The 13,372-nt window shown below is 39.4% G+C and overlaps 1 protein-coding gene across 13 annotated transcripts in view; it reads right to left on the bottom strand.

The window, feature by feature from the left end:
* Positions 1-13,372, bottom strand: part of LOC131201703 (ankyrin repeat domain-containing protein 26-like) — a 168,523-nt gene that overhangs the window by 139,115 nt on the left and 16,036 nt on the right. For 10 of the 13 annotated variants that reach the window (XM_058189803.1, XM_058189806.1, XM_058189802.1 and 7 more), the window contains 5 exons: positions 6,741-6,801; positions 6,452-6,645; positions 3,937-4,030; positions 3,152-3,219; positions 1,506-1,608 (listed from right to left, as the gene is read on the bottom strand). In XM_058189803.1, coding sequence (XP_058045786.1) covers positions 1,506-1,608; positions 3,152-3,219; positions 3,937-4,030; positions 6,452-6,645; positions 6,741-6,801 — 520 coding nt within the window. Of the gene's footprint in view, positions 1-1,505; positions 1,609-3,151; positions 3,220-3,936; positions 4,031-6,451; positions 6,646-6,740; positions 6,802-13,372 lie in introns of those variants that run through there. The other 3 variants (XM_058189805.1, XM_058189814.1, XM_058189816.1) reach the window with 2 other exon arrangements.

Below are 13,372 nucleotides of genomic sequence, written 5' to 3'. Positions count from 1 at the left end.
TGGAAACTAATCAAGGAGAGAAGCAACTTAGAACTAAGGAGAAATTTCCTGACAGTTAGAACAATCAATAAGTGGAATAACCTGCCTGCAGAAGTTGTGAATGCTCCAACACTGGAAATTTTTAAGAAAATATTGGATAGCGATTTGTCTGAAATGGTGTAGAGTTTCCTGCCTGGGAAGGGGGTTGGACTAGAAGACTTCCAAGGTCCCTTCCAACTCTGTTATTATGTTATGTTATGTTACTTCCTTTTCTAATCACTTTCAGAAATTGCTTGTTAACTGCTTTTCAACTCTTAAGAACCTTCCGATCAACATGTTTTACAGCACCAGGTGAAGTTTTTTTCAATTCTCAGTAAAACAAAATTTAAATATGAAGTCAAATATTTAAGTTTTTTGTGGAATAAAAACAACAAAAAATTAAAACATTGATTTTAGAAAATTACAAATGGACTAAGGGGCCAGATAAATTTGAAATATGACTTATGAATTAATTATAAGAATATTTTTCATAAGAAAATGTTTTTGTTTAAAAAAAAATATTAAGACAAGACTTCAAAATTGGATGCTAGCAGCAACTTGAAGGATCTAAAGATTATAATTAAAGAAGAAGAAATTTGACTTGCTAATGCAGAGTGAAACAAAATATTTTAACACTGGATGTATTGAAAGTTATTTCTGAACAATGGGAAAAGATGTCATACTAGAAATACAAAAGAATGGCTGATGTCATAATAAAGATAAAGGTAAAGGGATATATAAATATATAAATAACAAACCAAGAGAATAACCTGGATAATTTTCCTATATTGGATTTACAAAAGTTTTGAAGAATTTTGTAAGAAGGGACTAAGAAAAAATGAAAAGAAATCAACTTCATTGACAATATTTGAAGGACCTAAAGATCAAGGTTGTTAGAAGCAAAAGTAATGAATATAAACGTGTTTTAATCAATCAAGATTAAAATACATATGTTATTTATGGTAACCATTACTGGACTGTTGCTGACATCAGGAATAAAATGATTAGGTGTTATATGTTTATTTATAGATAAGAAACAGAAGATGGGAAGAACATGTCATTTGTTGTATTTTAAGAGAAAGTGATCAATTACTAAAATCGTTTGTACTTATGATAATTCTTTATATTTTTATTTTCTTTTTCTTTACTTTATTCTTTTTCCTTTTCTATTTTTTCCTTGTCTGAGCCCTTCTTTTTATTTTTTTGTTAGATATTTCATAGGGCTATTGTAGGAGGAAAATATATAGGTATAACCTGTACATTAAGGCACAACTTGAATCATGAAGACCCAGGATAAAGTTTTACTTAGTTATAGAAATTTGCTGGCAATATATTGGCAATATATATAAATCCACCCAACTACCAAACACCCACCCACACACACAACCCTTAGCCACTCCATTGTATTTTTCATATCTAAATGACTGAAAAACATTTAAAATATTTATGTATGTAAATATAAAAAGGATAATTTATGATGAATTTACCATTAAATGGTTCTTCTATAATATTGGGCATGTGTATTCCAGTTTTGGCAGGAGATGTAGGCAAAGAACTAATAGTTGGCTTCCTGGGGCTCTCTGAAGTACACTATTGGAAACACACATATGTGAGAAACATGCATACAACTATAGTCATATACCCATTTTGTTTATCTTTCTTTTTCTACAAAAAGATATTCCTGAACATATTATGAAAACTTTTTATTACACATAAAAGCATTTTAATTTGTAATTTAGCTTTTAAGAAATGGCTGATTTGCATTTACTTACAACTGAAATATTTGAACAGACATTCATATTAAGAATGGGAACTGTTCCCATTTTAATTTAATAGAGTAGAAAAGTGAGCTGGAAATAAAGTGATTTTTTTAAAAAAAAATTCACAAAATTTGACCTATGTAACACGCTAAATTTCAAATCTCCTTTCTGAAGTGTACCTCACACCTACTTCAACTAAGAATGCATCCTAGAATGAGTTGGTTATAACTCAGGACCAAAAGCAAGGTGAACTACTAGTATTCCAAAATTGTCAGTATCAGTTATCACTATTCTCATGTGCTATATAAGAGAAGCCACTAGAATCTCACACACACAAAAACATTTATTAAATACAAAAAGTATATATATTTATAACTGAAGTAACCTTTAAGCATAAAGACAATTTCATAATGCAAAACTATAGAACATTAGTCTTCAATAACAACACATTTCCAACTATGGACCCTATACCATATTAATTACATTTCATAATTTAAATTACTCCTTTATTTAATTCCTTTATTTATTTAATTTATGGGCAGGATATTCAACTAAGCAGTATTAAACACCATTGATAATTTCTATGACCACATTTGTATTGGGGCAGTTTCAATTCACCTCAGCAAATAAATGTCATGGAGATGGTAAAGAGATAGAATTATGTGTTTCAATAACGCACTTTAAGCTGATTTGCCTAAATCAACCAGCACTTGCAGGAAAGTGAAGGGGTAAGTTCACTTTGCTTTTAGTAACAAGGGTGCTATGGGGCTATGCATGCAGGTTTAAGGGGATATTTTACTCAAACCTTCACTTCACTTTGATATTAAGAATCAAATAGATAGATAGAGCATGTCTATATATTTCCTCAAACATCATTTATTTCAAAAAATTCTCATTATGCTTAATTCTCATTACTTATGCTAAATTATATTTTTTTATTATTATTAATTTGTATCTCTCTCTCTCTATTGAGACGGAAAGAGAGATCACTGATATGGAAAATATTACCTATATAATATATAACATTATCTTATATAGGCAGATGAATTCCTAGAATTCTGTATACAAATAAATGGTTTGAAATTTTAAAAAAATACTTTCCCTGAGAAAATATTTTTTCACTGACCACTTTGAGACTACAAAATGAGTAAAGCTTATAAGTAATTGTGTGGAAAATAACTCAAATTAAATTCCTTAAAGTTTCAAACAATTATTCTGATTTAATGAAATGTTCTGTGCTTAGCAAGTTAACGGAATATCCGTAGACACTAGAAGCTAAAACTGATTAATATGAGAAACAATAAATCAAAACATATTTTAAAATGGAAGTATTTCTTTGAAGTCATAGAGCACAGAAAATTTTAAAAACCTACTTCTGAATCCCATGAAGATTCTGTACACTTCTCCTCTTTATCTTTGTCCTCATCCAAAGTTGATTTAGCTATAAAACAAAATAGAAAATTCTTTACAAAATACTCTGTTCATTATTGAAAAACTGAGATTGTGGCAATTCAGATTTGAAAAGTATTGCCAAACATTATTCATTCCTCCACCTCCATGTTTGATTGGTTCTGCCAATTTATCATTCCTCAGTCCTATTCTTGTATCACACCTTGATAAGGCAAGACAAAAGAGTTAACTAGATTATAGGGCAATTATTAAATTTAAATAACTAAATACTTTTCATAGCTGCATTTGGACATTAGCTACACACACTATTTTTACTGAACTATTGCTGAGAAGCCAAAGAAAAATTAATTGAATCTTATTGGTCAGCCCACAAATTAAAAAAAAAAGTTGCTTTCGGAAAAGAAAACACAGATTTTCAGAAACCAGCCACAGAAGTTTGTAAACATGAAAACTGAAATATAACACTAGAATGACAGCATCCCAATAGATGTCCAGTTCATAATAAATCACTTATTTACAAACACGCTATTTGCAGAAACAATTTTGTTTATATATTTTATACTTATTTTATCTTATAATATTATACTATATTAAAATTCATGGCAATAACCAATTAATTATTGGTTTCATGAATTTTAGTTATTAAACTATTAACTTAATGAAACTACAATGCATAAATATGAGAAGTGACTTTATTATTGCTAATTTGCATGTGATGCAGACTAGTTAATATAACTAAAACTTATACCTTTGGGTGAGATATTCCAAGACTGCCTACAAACAATACTTTTTTTATTGGCAATATCTTGTTCACCACCTTCTTCATCTTTTGAAGGTTTCTCCTAAAAGAAAGAACAACATTGAGTCTTTATTGTATATAGCAATTGGAAATTGTAATGTCCTGTTATTACTTTAAGGAAGTCTTTAGAATTTATGACTAAAATTTTAATCTATGTGATTTTATCAGGGAATCATAAACTGTCTGGGATAATGCCAAGAATATATATTCACATATATACTGTAAGCAATAAACTAGAGCAGTAATCTAGGACTCTCCCAGGAATCCAAAAGAATCAAAATTATTTGGCAGCCTATGCTGAAAAATACAATGTTAAAATTCCATCTATCATGAGAAATAAATGCATCATTTTTAATTTTTAATATGATAAATATTGATATATATCGTCCATCCAAACAAAAGCTGTTTGTTTTGTTTACCATCATTTTATTAATCAATAAAATAAAAAACAATTCTTAATAAAATTAACCTATAAATATACATAATTATGGTATGGTATGAATCTGTATGCCTTATTTTCTTTGTACTATCTTCCAAGCAATTTACAGTTACAAGACAAGCTAACAATTATAAAATTAATTTTGAGAAAAAAATTAGAAGCCATTCTTAAAGACTGGGTATGCAATCTGGGGGCGTGTGTAATAGGCACTGCCTACTGTCCCTATCACATTTTAGTTTTTTTTATTTTGTTCGTTCAAATTTGTAATTTTTGTTTGATAAATGAAGGTATGAATAAGTAGGTAAAAATAGTGGATATTCTAGCTATAAGTAATTTTAGCTTCATAGAAAATCAACATCTTGAATTGTATATAGAACCATTAAGCCAGTTTGGATATTTTTGCTTCATTTGAATATTATCAAATCTATGAATTCATCTGGATTCTGTGTTTCAAACTTTCCACCTTCTACCTTGGCGGCCTGCCCTGACCTGGGAGGGGGGGACATATGAGTGGCAGGCGCATGCATAGTTCCATTTGTGCAAGCAGAGCGCATGCATGCCCTCTCCTCACACAAATGGGATCGAGCCCGAGTGAAGGGTCCTTGTGCTTCCATGCAAAGCTCCACTCGTGGCTGATAATTGCACTTGTGAATGAAGCTCCGCTCATGCGGGTGGAAACCCCTTGAGTGGAAGGGTCCTTGAGCTCACGAAGTTCCACTCCCATTTCATGTGCGAGCACAAGCACCCTCTGCTAGTTCGAGTGGAGCTTCGTGCGTGCACTTGCCCATCACTTGTGCAAATGGAGCTTCACGCATGCGTGCTTGCCCATTTCTCCCACGGTCAGGTTTTGAACAGACTGCAGCCCAGGGGTTGGGGACCCCTGCTCTAAATGATTTGGAGTGAATTTTATTTCTCCTGTGCCATTAAAATATCATTAATGAACAAGCTTGTTAAAGTAGTTTTTTATTTATGAAGTCTTTGGCTTTGCAATAGATTCACTTACTTTCAAATCAGGTTGGAAAGTTTTCAGATGTTCATCCTCACTATATTTATATATCGCTGGCTCATATATTGCTTCTTCCAATTTTTTTGAATCCACACATTCCTTTTTTCCAGAGGTCTGATATCCTGCAAAATCAGGATTCTGTTGTGTACTTGTATTTTTTGTGAGTTCTGCTTCTGATCCAGAATTATGATTTTTAATATAATCCAGAATGGAATCCATGCCATTTTCATGAGAGTTAGTTGAGAAAGTAAAGAGCTTAGTTTTTTCAACATTCTCCAAAGAAAAAACTGTTTTGCAAAACTGATTTTGATTCTCATATGACAATTTATTATTATTCTCAGTGTACTGGAGTTTTTGTAACTTCTGAAATTGATTTTCATAACTAGACTCTTTTTCAACTAAATGTTCAGGCTGTTCCTTATTTACCTTGTTAGTAATTGTATCGTCATGTGAAGATTCAGAATGACCAGATATAAAAGCTTCAGGAGTATTAGCAGCATCTTGCATCTTTTCATTTTGTACATTGCATAGTTCATTATTACACTTAAACTGATTTGCTTCCCTCTCATGTTCATTTTCTCTGGAATATACTTTCAGAGAATATTCATCTTCCTTATCGTCTGCCTTGGTCAAATATTTTTTTATGTTTTCTTCCTCCCTTTCTGTATTGAAGTCCTCCATTTCTTTTACTTTTTCCTCTTCCTCCTCCTCCTCCTCCTCCTCCTCCTCTTCCTCCTCCTCCTCTTCCTCCTCTTCCTCCTCCTCCTCTTCTTCTTCCTCTTCCCTTTCCTCCTCTTTTTCATTTTTCTTCTCTTCTTTCCTCTTCCCATCAAATTCTTCTTCCTTATTGCTTGCAAAAGAACTATCAGAATCATTTAATTCTTGCTTATTGTAGTTAATTTTTGTTTGCATATTTTCTTCTGACTGATTTTTGTTTTCATTGTCTTCACAAAATCACATGTGGGTATAAAAACATACAATAAATAATAAAATACAATGGATAAATTCAAACTTATTACCTGTTTAGAATGCAACGTTCTCTGGGAACATTTGGAAACGGAGCCAGGTGAGGAATGGACAGAATGAGGGAAGGTTTTGACTTGGAACAAAGGCTTAGGAAGGGATTCATTGCATTCTTCAAATTCATAATCTGCTTTATTTTGCTGTGAACTGCCTAAGGGTTCTGTTTGGATAGTGCAATCTTTCTCATCTACTGCATCAAAATACAAACACACACACAGAGATTAAAATGCAATCAATGTTTTCTGTAGATAAGCAGTATAATCATACTTTGTTCAAGCAACTTACATTGTTTCAAGAAGTCCCATGGAACTTTCATTAACTGAGCCAAACTTGGTTTTTCTGGTTTCTAAGAATAAAAGTTGAAGTGGACAGAAGTTTTCACTGTAACAAGCATTGCTATGCATCTTTACATTTTGCTCTTCTTTCAAAAAACCTAGAGTTATAAATGTATCAACCCTCCCCTTTCCTATTTTATTCTGCAATGTAGGAGCTAAGTCAAATTTAAAACAGTGTGGCACTTCTGTCTTCCTGATCTAGTCCAAACTTCTATCCATAGTAATACCACACTGATAAAAACATATTATTTTAATTCTAGCCACCTGACCAGGGTGCTTTGGTTTGGAATATTGCATTAAGCAGGAGATTGAATTTTTGAATATATAGCCCCTTTCAATTCTAATTCTATACATATTTTTTAAATGACAGAAAGTGATCAAATATTACCATGTTTCCCTGAAAATAAGACCCTGTCTTATATTTTTTTTGAACCATGAAATAAATGCTTGGCCTTATGGCCATGTGCTCAAAAGCCAGATTGGGCTTATTATCAGGGAATGTCTTATTTTGGGGGAAACAAGGTAATACAAAATCATACTCAATCCTGAGCTCAGCACAGCTTTTTCAAATGGTCTCAACTTAGAAAATACTTCCTGTTCCAACATTTTTTTCCAAATTCAAAACCAAACTTTTTGTTCTAAGTTTGGGGTGTTTTGTTCTACATGATTTTGTGTTCAGTCACCGGCTAGTTTTAAATACTTACACACCATGAAGACTTGTAGAATTATCAGTGAATAAAATAGCAAATTCATCCTATTCTTGCTACTATTCAATGGAATTAGTTAAAGGGCTAATTTAATTAGTTTAATTGCAGAAGAGCAATTAAAAGCATATATTTAGAGAATGGAAACAATTTCAGAATTATTGGTTATAGAACAGCTTTACACTACAATATTTAAATTACAATTTTATGTAATCTACATCATATGCTTGGGTGCATTTGCTATTGAACCCAATCTACCATCTGTTGCCTGTTTCTTTTCTGGGCTCAGTTTTGTGGCTGCTTGCACAGGTCTGCCAGGATGCAAAATATGGGCTTAACTGCCGGTTTACATTGTTTGCTATAGGAATTCTTTTTAATGTTTTCATCTCTTTTCCTGTAGAATGGGTATCGGTGGAGCTTGCATGGCCTGCTCTCTCTTCTTTTAAATTCTCAACATTCTCCACAGTGGAACACTATGAATTATTTTCTTTCACATGAAATAGTTAAAATATTTTGAATGTTGCTGTATTGGAAACAAGGCAGATGAATCTTTCTGATGGAACCATCCCAAAAGGAGCTGTTTTGTTCTGACTGCAGGTCAAAATATGTTTACAAAGTCAGCATATTGCCCCCAACAATCTGGGTCTTCATTTTACTGACCTCAGAAAGATGGAAGCTGAGTCAACCTTGAGCCAGTGAGACTTGAACTGCTGAAGTGCAGCCAATTGGCCATCAGCAGAATTAGCCTACAATACTGCATTCTAACCACTGTACCACCACAGCTCAAGCTGTATGTATCGCATTAAACTTACGATCTAAATTGAAGTTCATATTTTCTTTCCATCCAAACAAATATTAATTGATTAAAAATTAAAAGAACAGAACCCCCAAACATTCGTAGTTCAAGCAACCAACCTCCAAATATCCTTTGAACAGAACCTCCAAACATTTGTGGATCAAAACCCCCAACCGACTATCACCAATAACTAGGTACGCACGCCCCTTATTTCCTCTTCACCAAACACTGCAGACCTTAAATGCAAATTGATAAATGCAAGAAGCATTGTAAACAAATTGCCTGAATTTATCCTCATGTTAAAAAATGGTACTTTTGATATTATATTTGTATGCGAAACATGGCTTAACTCATCCATCCCTGACTCCATTATTTCAGACAAAGAATACCACGTTTTTAGATCAGACCGTGAAACCCGCAGAGGAGGTGGAGTAGCTATCTTTCATAAAAAATCACTGAATATAAAAAATGTTCAAGTTGCACATAACCTAGCTATCCCAGAATTTATTGTATGCGACCTATCCCTTAACACCACACTTTGATTCCTACAATGTACAGAGCCCCTGACTATGACATTGCACATGCAAAAATGTTAACCACACTACTATCTTGGGCTACCTCTTGCCCATATCCTCTCATCTTCCTGGGTGACCTCAATCTACCTCTTATTAACTGGATAACAAACGAATGTACAACTGAACCTATCCATGCTACCTGTACAATGCTGTTACAAATCTAGGTCTTGATCAATTAGTAACTAACAATACAAGACTAAACAACTGCCTTGAGCTCATCTTCTGCAATAACACAAACTCAATTTATGGGCTACAAATAAAAGAACCCTTTTCCAACAGTGACCACAGCAATATACCTCAATATACACCTTTTGCCTCAATATACACCTTTACAAAAATCATCATAATGATTTTATGTATTGTACTACAATTGGAATTGTAGTATTCCAATCTACAATTTCAAAAAAGTCAACTATGACCTTATAAACACCTACCTCTCATTTCTTGACTGACAAAATCTATTTTCAACCTGTATTACTGCTGAAGACCACTACAAAGTTTTCCTACTCGAAGTCAATAGAATCATTAAACTCTACGTACCACAAACCACCACCAAAATCAGGAAAAACAAATTACCCATATCAATAAAAAAGCTTCAATCCAAAAAAAAAATCCCTTTGGAGAAAAAACAAAAAGGGGGATGTAGCTAATTTCAGAAACAGCTATAGAGATATATGCAACCAAATAAAAATTGAATGCACAAATTACCACACAAAGCAAGAAGAAGACCTTCTGCGCACAAATTCTAATCCTGCTTTTTATAATTTTGTGAATAACAAACTTAATGTCTCGAGATCCATCCCACCACTAAAAGAACCTAACGGCAAAGAAAATAATGATGAAACAGTTGAAGCAAACCTCTTTAACACATTCTTCGGCTCAGTCTTTGTCAACAGCAATGGCACATACCCGAAATTTCCCAACCGCACCAAAAACGACCTTACACATATAGATTTCACTGAAGAAAATGTTGAAAAAGCTCTTCGCAAACTGAAACCATCCCTATCTACAGGACCTGATGGACTATGTGCATACTTCTTAAAAAAGTTTTCCACTAATATAGCTGAACCCCTAAGCATAATCTTTGAAAAAGCCTTTACGACCAGTTCCGTTCCCAAACTTTGGTCACTAGCCACAGTCATCCCTGTCTTCAAAAAAGGAGACCCCAGCTTAGTTGAAAATTACAGACCTATCTTTCTAAGCTGTGTCACCTGTAAAGTTATGGAATCTATCATCAACCAATCCATTACCCTCCACCTAGAAATAAACAAATAAATAATTTGGTTTCAGAAAAAAATTATCATGTAACTTACAACTTCTTCACTGCAAAAACATATGGATTACAAATCTTGATCAAGGCAAAACAATAGATGCAATATACATTGACTTCTGTAAAGCTTTTGACTCAGTGGTACACAACAAACTTCTCCTAAAACTAAAATCCTACGGCATCTCCGGACCCCTCCACAATTGGATATCAGCGTTCCTGTCAAACAGACAAGAAGTGGTCAAAATAGGCAGTGCCCTATCAAATCCTGTTCCTGTCAATAGCGGCATTCCCCAAGGCAGTGTTCTTGGACCAACACACTTCATATTATACATTAATGATCTCTGTGACCATATTAAAAGTAATTGTTGTGCCTCGTCTGCCCCCCTCTCCGCAGCTGGGCCCCTCTCATCTCCTGTTATCTCAGCCAGAGACTGATAGTGCAGACGAAGGGCCTGGCATGCCTCCAACCCCCAGTCCTGGCACCATGCCCGGACAGACCGAGCAAGACGAATAGCCTGGCATGCCTCCAGCCCCCAGTCCTGGCACCATGCCCGGACAGACCGAGCAAGACGAATGGCCTGGCATGCCTCCAGCCCCCAGTCCTGGCACCATGCCCGGACAGGCTGAGCAAATAAACCCACCCCCCACAGCGTGTGAGCATGAGGAGCATGAAGCCAGTCACGAGCTAGAATTACCGGCAGCTGGTGGACAGATCCACGCTTCCGGAGAATGGAGAGGTGACGGCAGCAAAAGGAAGGGAGGGGCAGGCCTGGATAAGTGCTGAGTCATGGAGCCACACCCCATGGCCTATATAAAGGATCAGCTTTCTGGCATTCTCTGAGTCAGGCAAAGTCTAATCTGATTGCTGAAGTCACACCTTAGATTCCTGCCTGTCCTGAGAACTCTGACAGGACTTTGGCAAAGCTGCAGAGGCTTCGTGGCCGCACTTGAGACAGACTTTCCAGACCCAGCCGTCAGAGGAGGAGTGGGACACGACATCTTGCCTGACTCCTTCACATCACCATCTACACCACAAGATGGATCAGCAGCAGCTGGAGCAGATTGTGCAGCAGCTACGAGCAGATAACCAGCTACTGCAACAGCAAGTCGCCCAGCTGACTGCTCAATTGGCTGCTGGGAAGTCCCAGCAGTCCAACCTCCTCTTCCTCCTCCTCCTCCTCAGCGCCACAGCCCAGTAACGGTGCCGGAGAAGTTCTCTGGGCGGATGGAGATATTCCCGGCCTTCATGGCCCAGTGCCAGACCTACATGGCGATGCGGCCGGGGGACTTTCCTGATGACCGGGCCAGGGTGGCCTTCGTGAAGAACCTGTTGTCTGGCCAGGCTGCCCAGTGGGCCACGCCCTTAGTGCTCCGGGACAGCCCCTTGCTGGCGGACTACCAGGGGTTCTGGGAGCAACTGCGCCTCATGTATGAGGACCCCATGCGGGCCCCGACAAGCCGTGCCCCCTCCGGGAGTACATCGCTGAATTCCGGTTGCTGTGCCACGATTCGGACTGGAAAGACACAGCACTGCAGATGCGTTCCAGAGGGGCCTTTCGGAGGAGCTCCAGGACGAGCTGGCCCGGGTGGAGGCTCCGCGGACCCTCGTTGACCTGGTGCCCCTCTGCCTGCGTCTCGACACCCGTCACCAACAATGCCCGTCCCGTCGCCGCCAGTAACCGTCAATGACAGCCGTGCTCCCCCGACCTGTGCCAACCCCGTCCCAGGCCGCCCCGCACTTCGTGGCCGCTGCAGAGGAGCCCATGGAGTTAGGAGCGGCCAGGCCTCGCCTGACGGCCCAAGAGCGGAGCCGTGTTTATACTGCGGGGAGCCTGGCCATTTCACCGCCGCATGCCCCAGGAAGCGCGGTGGAGCACATGCGGCCGTCCCAGAATCCTAGCCTGGCCAGTTGGGAAACGGGGCAGGCCCGGCCTCGGGGAGACCTTAGGCCAGGCACGGACCAAGCCCCCGCCAGACGTGGCCGACATGGACCCCGGGCCCCCTCGGCATCTGATTTTGGACACCCGGATGTGGTTGGGTGACCAGCCGAAGGGTTAATGGCCGGACCCATTAACTTCAACGCACAGCCCTTGCGCCTTGCCATTGGGGACCATGAGGAGGTGATTCGCTTCTATGTGACGGCAGACCTCCACTTCCCGGTGATCCTTGGACTGGACTGGCTGTGGACTCACGACCCTCAGGTGGCCTGGTCGCGGAACGCCATCTTGTTTCCAAGCCTGCAGTGCGTCAACCACATCCGCCACACCTGTGCCGGCCAGGACGTCTTCACCCCGGCCGTCGCCGTACCTCCTGAGCTGCGGGACTTCGCTGACGTCTTCAGCGGGAAGGAGGCGGACCGCTTGCCCCCACATCGGCCCTACGATTGCCCCGTGGACCTGCAGCCCGGCGCCCCACTGCCGACGGGACGCCTGTACTCCATGTCCGAGCCCGAATTGGCTGCCCTCAGGGACTTTCTGGACAAAAACTAAGCCCGAGGGTTCATCCGGCCTTCCAAGTCCCCTCTATTGGCCCCGGTCCTCTTCGCGAAGAAGACGGGGATTTGCGCCTGTGCTGCGACTACCACCGGCTGAACGCCATTACGGTGCGGAATCACTACCCCCTGCCGCTCATCCCGGAGCTGATGGACAGGCTGCGGGAGGCCTCGGTCTTCACCAAGCTCGATCTCTGGGGGGCTTACAACCTGGTGCGGATGCGTGAAGGGGACGAGTGGAAGACGGCGTTCGGCACCCAGTACGGACACTATGAGTACATGGTCATGCCGTTCGAGCTGACCAACGCCCCCGCTGTCTTCCAACATTTTATGAATGATGTGTTCCGGGACATGTTGGATCGGTTCGTGGTGATCTACCTGACCAACATCCTGATCTACTCCCGGTTTAGGGAAAGTCACCTCCAGCACCTCCGTCTGGTCCTGCAGCGCCTGCGGGAGCACCAGCTCTACGCCAAGCTGGAGAAGTGCTTTTTCCTCCGGATGTCCATCGAGTTCCTCGGGCACATCCTCTCACCCGAGGGGATCGCCATGGACCCGCGCAAGGTGGAGGCCCTGTGCAGCTGGGAAGCCCCACATCAGGTGAAGGATGTCCAGCGGCTGCTGGGCTTCGCCAATTACTACTGGACCTTCATCCCGGGCTCCGCTCACCCAGCTCCTCCAGAAGAAGGTCCTGTTCCGGTGGGGTCCCCCGCAGCAGGAGGCCTTCACGGCTCTCAAGAAGGCCT

This window comes from Ahaetulla prasina, chromosome 7, assembly GCF_028640845.1.
Source record: "Ahaetulla prasina isolate Xishuangbanna chromosome 7, ASM2864084v1, whole genome shotgun sequence".
Taxonomy (NCBI): domain Eukaryota; kingdom Metazoa; phylum Chordata; class Lepidosauria; order Squamata; family Colubridae; genus Ahaetulla; species Ahaetulla prasina.
The sequence above is the reverse complement of the archived record's forward strand: the minus strand, read 5'-3'. Positions and strand labels throughout refer to the sequence as shown.